The following is a 14,013-nucleotide window of genomic DNA, read 5'->3' on the forward strand; positions in this document are numbered from 1 at the left end:
AATCATTCCAAGTAGGTCAGAGTGCAGCTGCTCAAATATTGAGTTTAATTCATATTTTCAAATCTCTGAACTGTTTTGAAATGTCCATCTCAAGATCATAGCTGACGGAGTTGATGTTTTCCCTATTAAAGTAAGTGAAGTGATGTCTATTCAGTTGATGTGTGCAGCAAGGCAATATATTTGCTCAAACAAAGGTTTGTACTGTTTAATAAAAAATATATATATTTCTAATATTGAGCAGCCCAATACGTAAATAATTAGTTTCATGTGCAGAATAAAGACTAGCAGAAAAAAAACACCACAAGCCTTGAGTAGATGCTTCCATGCCACTTTTATTCTTAAACTACTAGTGCTGGACGATAATGACATTTTCTGTTATCGGCTGTAAATTATCATGACGGAATTACTGTAAAAGACAACCGGACAGGTAATAGTACTCGAGCAATATTAACATGTTAATCGTCTGTAGAATGGTTCGAGCCTTACACACTTGATCCTGGAATACTAGATGCAGTGAACTAGGAGGGGCCGGGCTGGTGCAAGGTCCTAACAACCGTTCACGGGGTGGAACTATGTCAGAGCTCCAAAGTATATGATTCATCTAAATAATTTGTCAACCGCAATAATATAATCAATGCAAAAATATACAAGGAGGTTAAGTGCATCATATTGGGAAACAGATGATAATATGATTATCAATAATAATTTCTCAACGCAATAAAATAATCAATGCAAAAACACAATCGATAACATCACAATAATCAATTATTGTTTCAACACTAAACACTACCAGCGCTATTACAGGAGCTACTTCACTGTGAAATTCATATTGTATGAATCTCTCTACATTTCAGCTTGACTCTTCTGATGCTCTTCTACTCTGCTGCTTCTTTAACCTTTTGAGAAAGAAATAAATGCATCATTAAACAGTGAGCAAAAACACAACCACAGATTTCCTGTTGAGCCAGTAATGGAACACCTGAGACATGCTAGAACAACACAGGACACACTGCTTGATGCATATTCCTATTCATATATAGTTAATCATAGGAATGAAAAATATAAGCCTACATTTTGGATGTCAGCATAGCTGACGTATCATGTCCTGTTTTACAGTGCCGGCAAACTCCATGCTCATGCTCCCAAGTCCAGTCAGCTTTGATTAGACAGTGTAAAGAGCTCCCCAAATGATCAATGTCCAGTATGTGATTTAGCAGGTCTGTTTTAGGGGGTTGTGCACACCAGAGGTTTGTGCAGAGATCTGTGGAGTGGCCTCATTAACATATTATCTTGCGGGACTTTGCAAACTGTACACAGCATTTACACAACGCCTCGTATCCTATACTATATGCCCCAGACATTTGTTAAATAACTGCTGTCACTATAAAAAACTGAACATTATTGTTGGCTTGATAATTGACATTGTCTGCTAGACCTATCCGCCTTGCATTCACAAAACACTGTACATGACTCATGAATGTGTCTGTTACAAGTTTTGTATCATTAAGAGTCTTATTTTACTTCAAGGAACAACAGGACAGATTTCAATTTCAATAAATCAGAGTCATTATATGTTGGTAAAGTATAAAACATACATTGTTGTTTATAAATTATATTTCATTTGCAGTACTACCTTTGCTAATGATTTGAACTGTGTTACTGTTCCAGAGTTCACTCTTCATGCCAGCTTTGTTTGTTATTGTGTGACAGCCAAGTCCTTTTGTGTCACTACCTGACAGCAAAGACTATCCAGTCAGGCCTGGACCCTGTTCATAGTGTGCACCCTGAGGCACACCTCTGTTAGGTTACAGGTCACTTTATATAGTGTGCAGCACTACACTCAAGAATAGAGTTCGGAGATGTAAACTGTGTTTCTGGTACTCCTTTGAGGAATAAGTAATTGTTTAGATATCTCATATCATAAAACATGGTGGGGTAGTGAGACTGTAGCCCAGAAACGGACATCCCTACCACTGTGATTTCATCTATTACTTACCTTTCCCATATCACGGCTCTTAGTCCTGAGCTTGTTGACCTGGGATTCAGCGATATCAGCGCGCTCCTCACTCTCCTCAAGCTCGTGCTGCACCTTCCTGAATCTAGACAGGTGGGTGTTGACTTGTTCCTCCTGAAAGGCAAATACAATGAACAGGAACGTTTGGTGCCTATCAAATACATCAAGGGATTGCATTCAAATGAAAAGTAATGTGTTACTGTCAGTTCCTGTGACTGTGTATATCCACACAGACACTTTTATATGTCAGTTCGTTTGCATCACCAAAGCTATGGATCATGTTTTCTGTTTATAACACATTCTCAGGAGTGTACCCGAGCAATTGGAAACATAACCCGATGAGAACAATATGCACTAGCCAGTGGAAATGGACACTGAGTGGATCCATTTGAATTCAATTTCTGAAATTGAAATGAACCAGAAGGTAAAGCTGCCATTTTACATCTTGAATATGTTTTGACATGCAAATAAATAAAGTCCTAAAAAAAGGGAATCACACCTATCGTAAAAATGAAAAATGTTTTGGTATTATGCCTACTAGTAATCTATGCAGCTTGAGGCCGTGGTATATAGTAATCTAAACCATAGCACTGAAATAGTGAAATACATTTTGATTAGAGCTTTATCCCTGAATTTTCTTCTATAGATAGTTGACTACGGTAAATATCTTGCTAATTTATTTTCAGTTTATGAACATTTTGTGCGATTTAGTGTTAATTCTGCTAAGCTTTGTACCACCAAATCTCCCGGCATGAAAAACTGCTTTAAAAAATCATTTAAAATTAACACCCATGTTTATAGATCCATTTGGTTGAAGTCTGCAGCCTGACGAAGTCTTTTATGCTAATTTAAAAAAAGCCACTTTGCATGCAATTACATCATCGGTTTAATTAGATCAAAATTCTAAGGGTATGTCTGCAAAGGTGTTAAGGGTAGTAATTCAAGAAAACAGCAATGTCCTAAAATAAAGGGATATATCAAAACCAGAAAAGTGTCACTTACAGCTTCCTCAGCCTGTCTCTTGTAAGCCTTCACTTTCAGCTGCAGCTTATCAACCAGATCCTGGAGTCTGATGATATTCTTACTGTCCTCTTCTGCCTGCAGGCAATAAAGAAATGAATAAATAAATAAATAAATAAATAATAACACATTATAAAATGAGTAATAATGTAATGCTGAGACTTCATTAAAACTTTCAGAAACTGGTGTATTACCTGGTAGGTGAGCTCCTTGGCTCTTCTTTCATATTTCCGGACTCCTTTAACTGACTCAGCACTACGTCTTTGCTCAGCTTCAAGCTCATTTTCCAGCTCGCGCACCTGGAAATTATTGCAAATATTAAACCCAGTTCAGTTCCTTGTACAAGGGAATTATTAGTCTGTATGTTCAGCTCACCCTGGCCTCCAGTTTCTGGAGCTGTTTCTTTCCACCCTTCATGGCCAGCTGCTCAGCCTCATCCAGACGGTGGGTCAGGTCCTTCACTGTCTGTTCCATGTTCTTCTTCATCCTCTCCAGGTGAGAGCTGGTGTCCTGTTCCTTCTTGAGCTCCTCTGCCATCATGGCAGCCTGATAGGTGAAGAAAGTAGATGAATGGAAGGGAGTGATTTAGAACTGTTGCAGCAGAAGGAGTGGCCCACGGCTTCCACTTCTTTGATCTAACCTACCTTCCCACTTGAAGACTGTACCCAATCGCAGTCTTGTATGAGACTCTTCGCGAGGAGCAGCATAAGAGTGGGGGGGGGGGGGGGGGGGGGATTGTAAGGGATTCAGCCACTGGAGCTAAACTCAGTAGCTTGATGGAGGAGCTCTGACCCTGAACACTATAATCAGAAATGTATACCTTACACTGGTGTGTTGAATAGCTTGGGCACAATTGGTGAGGCAGACAGACATACAGACAGACACTGTGACTCACATCAGTAATAGATTTCTTGGCTTTTTCTTCTGCATTTCTTGCTTCCTGGATGGCATCCTCTACCTCACCTTGCAGCTGGGAAATGTCATTCTCAAGCTTCTTCTTGGTGTTGATAAGACTGGTATTCTGTCAAGGGAAAGGTTGTAAGTTGATGAAAACTGATCAATATAAAAAAGAACACGAATTTAGAAACTAGGTGGGAAACAAAATCTTCCAACCTGGGAGTGCAGCAGCTGCACACGCTCGCTTGCGTCAAGGAGCTCCTGTTCAGCCACTTTGCGGCCTCTCTCTGTCTGTTCCAGGGCAGCCCTCATCTCTTCAATTTCAGCCTGCATCAGGGTGTTCCTGCGTTCCACCATGGCGAGCTGTTCCTTCATGTCTTCCTGTCCTCGGATAGCATCGTCAAGGTGCAGTTGGGCATCCTGGACAAAACACAGAAATCAATAAAATCATTAGGAACATTTCTAAGACAATGGAAGTGTACTTCAATCGCTGCAATGACAGAAACAGTCCGCACCTTGAGTTGTCCTTGGACGTTCCTCAGTTGTTTCTGAGCTTCAGCTGCTTGGCGGTTGGAGTGACTGAGCTGAATTTCCATTTCATTCAGATCTCCCTCCATCTTCTTCTTCACTCTCAGGGCATCGTTGCGGCTCCTAATTTCAGAGTCGAGAGTGCTCTGCATGTGGTCTATCACTCTCTGACTGTTTCTCTTCAGCTGTTCCAGCTCCTCGTCTTTCTCGGCGATCTTTCTGTCAACCTCAGACTTCACCTGGTTCAGCTCAAGCTGGACGCGAAGAATCTTTGACTCCTCATGCTCCAACGAGGCCTATAAAAAAAACAAGCATTGTAAAAGTTGTTATAAACATGCCTGTGCTTACATTACTCCAGTTGAAGGAAATGCATTGGATCAGCTACCCTAGCTTTTGTTATACATTTATATTGTTTTGCAATATCATACCTAAAAACATGACAGCATGCTGAAGTCATCACCTATTACACCAAATGAACCATATTTAATTTAAAATAATTGTACTTACACAAGGCTGCTCCTATACTAATGTGATGCACGGATATATTTAAATGTTCACCAACAGCATTGGTTCCTTGAAAAATATTTGTTGAACAGTAGCACATACAAATGATTGAAAAGGACAACAAGCACTTAACAAGCTACCTTTTCCTGATGGGTATTTGTTTTTTTAACGTTTCATACTCTGCTTTACCTTGCTTTTTTCCTGATTCACGACTTCAGTTTGTGTCTTATTTTGCGCATGCCTCTCACTGGTACAGGTTGAACTAGCTGTTCGTATGTGAAAATTCCTGTTTAAACATTTTCAGGCTTTGAATTCTTTAAAATAAAGCACCTTATAATATATATAAAAAAAAAAAGAATTGACAGTGCTCCCTCGCTATAACACAGGTCTCAGGGGGGACACAATATGAGCTTTATAACCAAACAGCGTTATATATAGAAGCAAAAAATTAACCATTCATTTCAATGAATTAACAATGCATAAAGCATCATGCAATCAATGCTATATTTTTTATCCAAAAAAAGGTAACATTCCCACTTGTGGATCATTTTAATTAGCTTTTTTTAAACTATAAATAGCCTGGCTAAACGGCGGGCGGGAGTTCAGTTCGAAGCGACAGACAAGCAAACCAAGTGTGAGAAGGAGAGTGCGTCGGGAGAGGGGAAGAGGGAACGAGCTCGCCCCAGGTTTGGCTGCCAGAGCGGGGCTGAAGCGTCTTGTCTCCTGGAGAAAGCTGCAGCTCCTCTCGCAGCAAAAAGTAAATACATTAGGAAAGATAATCACGTAATAGGCCTAATATTTATTTACTTACAAAACGAATGCTGAATTAATTACCAGGTTATCACGAAACACCTTTTTCGAACACTTGAAAATTGCCATTTTTGATAGACAAATCAAAATTGTAGACCTCATGTGGACATGCAGACCCGAATCACTGCTTATAAAACATCAGACTGTCTGCCATACATTTGGAAAATACAGTAACTAATAGGTGTCAGGACACCTTTCTAAATGGATCTTTTAATGACACTATTTCAGTTCTTTGACTAAACAGTCATGCAGCACATTTCTACATGTGTTTCTTTTGATTGTAAAGTATAGAGTAATGAAAATGAGAGAGAATATGCACACAATGGAGATGAGAAGGTGTGTGTTTTTAAGGAATTACCTCTGCTTCCTCCAGGGCGGTTTGGATTTCTGACTTTTCCGTTTCAATCTGCTTCTTTGACTTCTCCAGCTCATGAATAACCTTCCCACCCTCACCAATCTGTTCAGTCAGATCAGAGATCTCCTCTACAAGATGGAGAAGATGAAGATTGCTGTTAATATTAGAGTCCATGATTTAACTGGGTGGTTTGAATATATAATATCAGATTGATTGCAGGTTCTGAGCACATCAGAGCGCTTTAAAACATATCATGTGTTGATCTGATGAGGAAACTGATCCTGCCCTGTTCCATTGTCCATAGGTCTTGCCAGCCGATCTTGCATTCTTCCACACTCTCCCATCTCACCCATTCTCCCCGCTTGGCCTGGAAAACTGCCTTTACACTCCTCATCCTCTCCTCCTGCTTTTGCACCTCGTTGACTACCAGCTTCCTCCATTGAGCTGGGGTTGCCTTGAATCATATAATCTGTGACGATCGTGATAAAATACAGCCTCACACATAATGCTCCCTGCCTCATCGACCTATCCAGAGACCAGTCTGTGAGGCCGTTTGTATCCTTCTCTTTCATTGAGTGGTGTCCCTGATTTTACTTGCTGGGGCAGGGACCTTGTTAGATGTAATGCAAGATATGTTTTAATAAGTCAAGGCAAATACCCTGTGGCATGCAATTCAAGGAGGCTTACGCTGTAAATTCTTGTTCTCCCGTTTAAGGGTTTCCAGGTGGTCCAAAGCTTCTTCATAGGAGTTCTTCATTTTGAAAAGCTCAGTGCTGAGAGAGCGAGTCTCTTTCAGTGCAGCCTCCAGCTCTGCCTGGCCTTCTTCAAATTTCTGCTTCCAGTCAGCTAGAACCTGAATGAATATATGTGTCATTAAATATACATCAATAGGTTTCTATTAATATTCCTAGTAGCTGATTGATCTCAGAACTTTGTCAAGTTGGGTCTTAAAGGATCCAAGTGATTCTGCCTCAACAACATAACTAGACAGTCCATGCCATACCCTCACCACTCTCTGTCTGAAGAAATGTCTCCTTCTCTTTGTTGTAGGAATTTCGTAATATATATATTAGAACAACTATTTCTTTTTAAATGTTATTTTCTACAACAGAAAACTGAGAAGATGGGTGGAGAGTTTGAGTCAGTAATGCAATATGGGCCTCTTTATGAATCAAAGCAATGTGTTTGTGCTGCTTTGGTTGTATTGCCTATACAGAATAGATCATGCCACGTTTGCAAAAATTAGAGGAAGGAAGGGTCATAAATGATGTCGCTACAAGGGCATGTGTTGAAAGTTAAAAAACTGCATTGATCTGGCTGTAGTTGATCAGCTGATCTGGCTGTAGCCCCATGAATTTAAAATTCATTTAAAATTATTATTTCTATACGAATAAACATATATTTGACTTGAATAATTTTGTTTATCAGTTCTATTTTTCCCTACAGTGTTCTGAGTCTCTTTCTGTTTCTTTTCTAACTCCACTGGTCGTCGTTACTGTACCGTGCTTAAAGTATTGGTTCAGGTTAACTGTCAACCCCTTTTAATTCAGCAGACTAATTCAGCTGTGGGATTGCAATATCTTCTCCTTATATAGCTGTCTTTGTAATAAACATATCTCAGGTACCTTGTCGAAGTTTCTCTGCTTCTTGTCGAGAGCAGAGGCTTGTGCATTTGCTCTTTCTACATCAACCATGAGATCTTCAACTTCACCCTGGAGTCTCAGTTTTGTTTTTTCCAGAGAGGCACACTTTGAGTTCACAGCCTCAATGTGCTCCTCAGCATCTTGAAGGCGCTGTGCTAGCTTTTTCCTGGGAAAAGTTTTCAAGTAAGAAAGGGTTAAAGAATGAAAGAATTTAAAAGAAATATAAAGCTGTAAGTTAACTATGATTATTTACTTTGCTTCTTCAAGCTCCTCAGTGCGCTGGATAGCATCAGTTTCGTATTTTGATCTCCACTGAGCCACCTCACTGTTAGCCTTGGACATTGCACGCTGCAGCTCAGCCTTGGCTTCCTGCTCCTCCTCAAATTGCTCCCGAAGCAGGTCACAGTCATGGCGGGCAGATTGCACACCATGAGCCAGGGCAGTCTTGGCCTTTAAAGAATGACGGGAATGTTAAGAATTAAATTTAGAAACAATGCAAATCACTGTATATGAAGAGGAAGGTGGCATGTATTACTTTTGTTTCTTCCTCTATTTGCCTCTTGAGCTCCTCAATTTGCTGCATGAAAGCCTGCTTTCCTCTTGTGAGCTGAGAAATTAAAGCTTCTTTCTCATCCAGTTGGCGAGCGAATTCACCTGAAGCAAAAATATTCATAGCTATTTAAAAACAGTCCTTCCTTTACAACACGTAGAATAACATCATGCAGCAACTGCAGTAAAAGCATACCATTCTCTGTCAGGAGACGGGCTCTTTGAGTACTGATGTCATTGATCTGACGGATATTCTCATCGTTCTTCGTCTTAATTTCATTATATTGGTCCTCCAGAGAACGACACATCTTTTCCAGGTTTGCCTTTAATTAAAAGTTGAAAAAGATTAGTGTACAATGATTTAATTCTTTATTGTATATTGAGAGCACAAAGTTGTGCTGTTTACCTTGGATTTGGCTACAGATTCCATGTTGCTGGAGAGATCATCAAGTTCCATTTTATATTCACTCTTTTCCTTCTCGAGCTTCTGTTTCACACGCTGGAGGTTGTCGATCTGTTCTCCCAGTTCAGCCACGCTGTCGGCTTGCTTTTTGCGAAGAGCAGCGGCAGTAGCTTCATGCTGCAGAGTGGACTCCTCTAGATCACGCCTGAGCTTCTGAAACTCAGCTTCACGTTTCTTGTTCATTTCAATCTGAGCTGAAGTTGCACCACCGGCTTCCTCAAGCCTTTCACTGATCTCTTCAAGTTCCCTGGAAAGATCAGCTCTTTGCTTTTCAATCTTTGCCCGAGACGCTCGTTCGGCCTCGATTTCTTCTTCAAGTTCTTCAATGCGGGCCTAGAAAATGTAAAATTGAACAGTTGAAATTAAACATTTATAATCATTTCTCATCTGTGAATTGAAAGATTTTGATTTCCACACAATACCTGAAGCTCCTTAATCTTCTTTTGAAGTTGAACACCCAAAGCTTGTTCATCTTCAATTTTGCTCAGCAGTTGACTTGTTTCAAAGTCCTTCCTGAAAAGTTTAAATATATATATATACTAGATTAAATATATCTATATCTATATATAGATATATATATATATATATATATATAATATATTAAATATATATATATATTACATAGTTCTTTTTTTAAATAGCCAAAGTTTCTTTAAGATATACATTTCACACAATACAATCTTACTTTTTTATCTTCTCATCTGATTGTTGCTTGTCGTTCTCCAGATCCATTATGGATTCCTGGGCTAGTTTCAGATCTCCCTCAAGCTTTCTCTTGGCTCTCTCAAGGTCCATACGGAGTTTCTTTTCTTGCTCCAATGAACCTTCAAGCTAAATGAAAGAAATAGCTATATTATATTAATATATTTCATTAAGTTAAACCCCATTGAGAGTCTGCATCGTAGGCTTCACTCACATCGTCCACTTGTTGTTCCAGCTTAGACTTTGCTTTGGTCAGAGTGTTGACTTTGTCCTCCTCTGCTTGCAGGTCATCAAGGGTCTGTTGGTGTGCCTCTTGGAGGGCTTTCTTTTCCTTGGTTAATTTTGCAATGCTTTCATCCTGAGTAGCCATTTCTTCAGTAAGGTTTTTAACCTACATAAAAGGTTTAGAAGCAAAACAAATTAATGTAATTTTCTGATCAGTTTTTTAAAATAAATGATTGTATGTCATTTGCTAAAATCCTCACCTTATTTTCTGTGGCATGCTTCTCCTTCTCCACTTTGGCCAATGTAAGCTCCAGGTCATCAATGTCCTTCTTGAGCTCACTGCACTCGTCTTCCAGTTTCCTCTTCTTGGCAGTCAGCTCAGCATTCATTTCCTCCTCGTCTTCCAGTCTCTCAGTAATCTCTTTAACTTTAGCCTCAAGCTGGATTTTGCTTTTGATAAGCCCCTCACATCTTTCTTCAGCATCAGAGCGAACTTCAGCTTCCTGTTAAGACATTGTGAAAGTATTGTTATCAACAAATGTAGATATGAATGTATAATGTATTTAGTTTAGCACATTTGCATGATATTGATGATACTTGAAAGAATTAGTAACAGGGAATTTATTTGTGGTGCTTTCATCCCTAGCAATCTCCTGAGATACCACAGTTAAAATGAGCCCTTCCCCACTTCCAAAAATGAAATTCAGTTCCGTATTTTAAATACTGAGCCACTGCATGGCACTAATAATGGGATCTTGCTGATGCAAACATTGCCACCCATTTAATAGTAGGCAACTGTAACATAAGCCAATGTATTAAATCCACAGAGAGCTTTGATAAGAGATCGGGATTCACTTTCCTGAAACTGTGCTTGGAACTGTGTTTCTACTATGTTTCCCATAGTTGGGTGTGAGAAGTGACCGAGAAGACCAGTTTATTGGTCAGTCGACAATCATCTGCTACTAGAAGAGTGACCTGCTTTCCGCCTTTTCACTGTAACTTGCTTTGACCCAGAAAACACTGCTGAGGTGAAATGACCCAGGAAGTGCAAACAGATAACCCGAGAATAAGGCTTAAAAACTGAGATCTTCCAGTTTCATGTTTTAAATAGAAAATACCTGTGTGCTATAACGTGTTTTTCTCAGACTGCACATTTGCGGCCTGTGTTGCTAATGTAAGTGCTTGAATTCCTTTAAGAGAAGGTGTATAAAATAGTTAATAAAGTTCAGTTACCCTGACTTCACTTAACTGAGTAACTCTTGCTTTATTCAATACTGTACGATGGGGCCCTTTGTGCCTTAATACTACCTATGGTTCTCCACACTCTTCAAATAGCAGACTTCTGTCCATCAATTGTACTTATTTAGTCCATAAGAAGACACTTTTAAATCTAGTGCATCAATCATTCCTCTAGGCTGTGACTAAATGAAACATTGAAAGTAACATCATATAAGTGGACTAAAAAGCCATAGTACAAAACAGACTCGTACAGACTGGACTTGAAGCAGCAGGTCATTCTTTTCCTGCATCACAGAATTCATTTTCTCCTCAAGCTCCTTTCGTTTTGCTTCTGCTTTGGCCAGACTTTCTTTGCACTTTTCGAATTCTTCTTTCATGTTGGCCATTTCCTTTTCAGACTCGGCGCTCTTCAGCAGCGGCTTGATCTTGAAGTAGAGCTTCATCCATGGCCAGTGTTTCACATTCATGAATGAGCGAATGTTGTATTGGATGGTGAAAATGGACTCCCTATAATACAAGAACAAGGTAATAACTTCAGTTCTAGACGACTTCTAGAATTATTTTACATAAGTGCAAATGCTGACTAAATATTACATGCAATATGAATAATACAATGCACCATATGACTACTACATAAGCTGGGCTGATTTTTGACTCTATTAAGAACAAGGGGTGCTGTACTCATGATATATATTAATACTTGTTAAGCCCTGCTTGCAGTCATATTACGTAGTTGCATTGATCTGTGGGTTTATTTATTTATTTAATTTTATTATTATCTCTTGAAGTGGTGTGGGATTCAGTACTGTTCTAAATGTTTAACAATTTCATCAGTAACTCAAATATATCAAACAGTTGCAATTCTTCAGAGGTTATAGTATTTCTTCATTCACCTCCTTTCCATCATCTTTTGGAATTCCCTTCTCATCAGAAACCCACGACATTGAGCCTGAGTTCTAGTGATGAGTGCGGCCAATTTTTCATCTCGCATCTCCTCAAGTACACCCAGCAGACCAGCTTTAAAGAACACCTGCATTCAAGAGAGTCACAGTAAAATATGGTTTTGTCTTAGCATGGTGCAACATTCAATTAAAAGAAGGGAGTTCACTTAATCATATAATAACTCCCATCCATGGAATAGCCCAGACTTGAACTGGCAATGTCCAGGCTATAGTGCCTCTACTGGATGCACCACTTGGGATGTGTCCTCTACTCTATCTCCTCTCGTTTATAATGTTTGTAACATAAGAAAGGTTACAAACTAAATGAGGCCATTCGGCCCATCTTGCTCGTTTGGTTGTTAGTAGCTTATTGATCCCAGAATCTCATCAAGCATCTTCTTGAAGGATCCCAGGGTGTTAGCTTCAACAACATTACTGGGAAGTTAGTTCCAGACTCCCACCATTCTCTGTATAAAAAAAGTGCCTCCTATTTTTTGAACTCCTCCTGTTCACTGAACCCTTCTGCACACATAATTTGGAATCCCTTTTGTAGCATGTGTCAGAGAATCAAGACCCAGCTAAATTCTACTCATGTATTTGGCAGGGATGGAATTAACCCCAACATTGCCAAACTAAAATACAAAATAAACAATCTATATTTACAGACACAAACACACTATTTACATACGCAGGGCTTCAACCATGTTACACTATGGAACATTATTCTCAAGATGATGCTAAATGTGAAGACATATTATGTATACTAACCTTGGTGTGGCCAAATTTATACTCCTCGTGATTCACATCAATTGATCCCAGAAGCTTCTCTGATGCTTTCTTGTTGTCCATGAACTGACCCTCAGGGATAACACTTGCATTTAACACTTTGTATCTGTCAAAAATAAGAACATACATGTGATTATACACTTTTAATAGCTGCAAAGAGAAATATAAAATAAAGAAAAAACATTATTGAGAGGTAAACTCAGTGGTGTTGATACCTTTGCTTGAAGTCACCATACAAGATTCTGCTTGGGAATCCCTTTCTGCAAATTCTGATACCTTCTAACACACCATTGCATCTCAGCTGGTGGATAACCAAGAAGTTTTCCATTAAACCTGAAATTACAATTAGAAGTGTGTCACAAACTTATTTTAAAATCATGATACCTGTCACAAACATACATGATCATATTATAATTACCTGGAGTCTTTGACTCGTTGGGAATTATGCAACGCACAAAGTGTGGATGGGTGCTTCTTAAGTTGGTCATCAGCTTGTTCAGGTTCTCCTGTAGAATGACAAATATATAATTATCATTTGTAATTTACAAACCAGCACAGACTTTAAATGGTGGGAGGAACATAAATAAACTGGCCAGACTGCAAAAGAAATCAAAAACACATACTCTGAAAAGAGCTGACACCGTCTGGAAGGAGCCACCCTTCTTCTTCTTTCCACCCCCCTTTGCAGCAGCAGCCTCTTTAAATACAAAGAATAATCTTCAGACTGATCAAATACAAATGAGTCCAAAACTATCTTTAATACTCCAAACTAGCCAGCAATGAACATACAGTATGAAAGTGTTGCTGTAATAAAATTAGTCACACATAATGTGATTTCAAACGTGAATGAAGTATGACATTTTTCCAGTACCTGCAGCTGGAAAAGCGGCATAAAGGAGGGCCAGGAGTTTCATGGATGATTTCTGGTACAGCCCCACTACAGTGTCGTTCTCCTCCCAGAACCAGAACGCGGGTCTAAATAACGGCACACACAGCTGCATGCGCTCATGTGACGGGAGCACGCTTATACGAGAAACAGGCTATTTTAGAAAAGAGTTGAAAAGAAATCAGCAATGAAATTCTGTGAAAAAAACATTTGTAATGCTTTAATGTGATCTTTATCAATGTTACCGTTACAACTTACCATGCAGGTGCAGAGTAAAGAATGTTTTTAAGCATTCATTCAAGCATTAAGCTGCTGCTGAGGTGCTTATCCTCAGTGTATGGGCTTGCCATATGGGCGTGTCTATAAACCTATGTGCTTTTAAGAAAAGTTGATGCAACTCTTTAGTAAGCACTGCTGCAACTTTAGGAAACCTTTAGACACATTTCAAAGT

General features: G+C 39.3%; 1 protein-coding gene across 1 annotated transcript; it reads right to left on the bottom strand.

Annotated features, from left to right (window-relative positions):
• Window positions 1-652: 652 nt before the first annotated feature.
• LOC121312079 (myosin heavy chain, fast skeletal muscle-like) lies at window positions 653-13,621 on the bottom strand. The gene is made up of 26 exons (XM_041244097.1): window positions 13,548-13,621; window positions 13,300-13,373; window positions 13,095-13,182; window positions 12,892-13,009; window positions 12,659-12,782; window positions 11,843-11,979; window positions 11,201-11,456; window positions 9,971-10,213; window positions 9,700-9,876; window positions 9,469-9,614; window positions 9,206-9,296; window positions 8,727-9,116; window positions 8,517-8,643; window positions 8,307-8,425; window positions 8,025-8,221; window positions 7,754-7,937; window positions 6,816-6,981; window positions 6,132-6,256; window positions 4,447-4,755; window positions 4,148-4,351; window positions 3,930-4,055; window positions 3,410-3,580; window positions 3,229-3,333; window positions 3,017-3,112; window positions 1,997-2,128; window positions 653-896 (listed from the first exon to the last, which is right to left on the bottom strand). The coding sequence occupies exons 1-26, from the start codon at window positions 13,588-13,590 to the stop codon at window positions 876-878; spliced, it is 3,969 nt and encodes a 1,322-aa protein (XP_041100031.1). The 5' UTR covers window positions 13,591-13,621; the 3' UTR covers window positions 653-875.
• Window positions 13,622-14,013: the final 392 nt, after the last annotated feature.

Source organism: Polyodon spathula, unplaced genomic scaffold (genome assembly GCF_017654505.1).
Source record: "Polyodon spathula isolate WHYD16114869_AA unplaced genomic scaffold, ASM1765450v1 scaffolds_3517, whole genome shotgun sequence".
Classification (NCBI taxonomy): Eukaryota; Metazoa; Chordata; class Actinopteri; order Acipenseriformes; family Polyodontidae; genus Polyodon; species Polyodon spathula.

What these genes read in the sequence shown, in the direction of transcription:
- LOC121312079 (XM_041244097.1), bottom strand. Translation starts at nt 13,590, where the DNA reads ATGAAACTCCTGGCCCTCCTTTATGCCGCTTTTCCAGCTGCAG. An exon ending in AATCTGTAGCCAAATCCAAG is followed by an intron (nt 8,644 to 8,726) that starts GTAAACAGCACA and finishes TTTTAATTAAAG; the next exon opens with GCAAACCTGGAAAAGATGTG. An exon ending in TGCAGCTGCTGCACTCCCAG is followed by an intron (nt 4,056 to 4,147) that starts GTTGGAAGATTT and finishes TTCCCTTGACAG; the next exon opens with AATACCAGTCTTATCAACAC.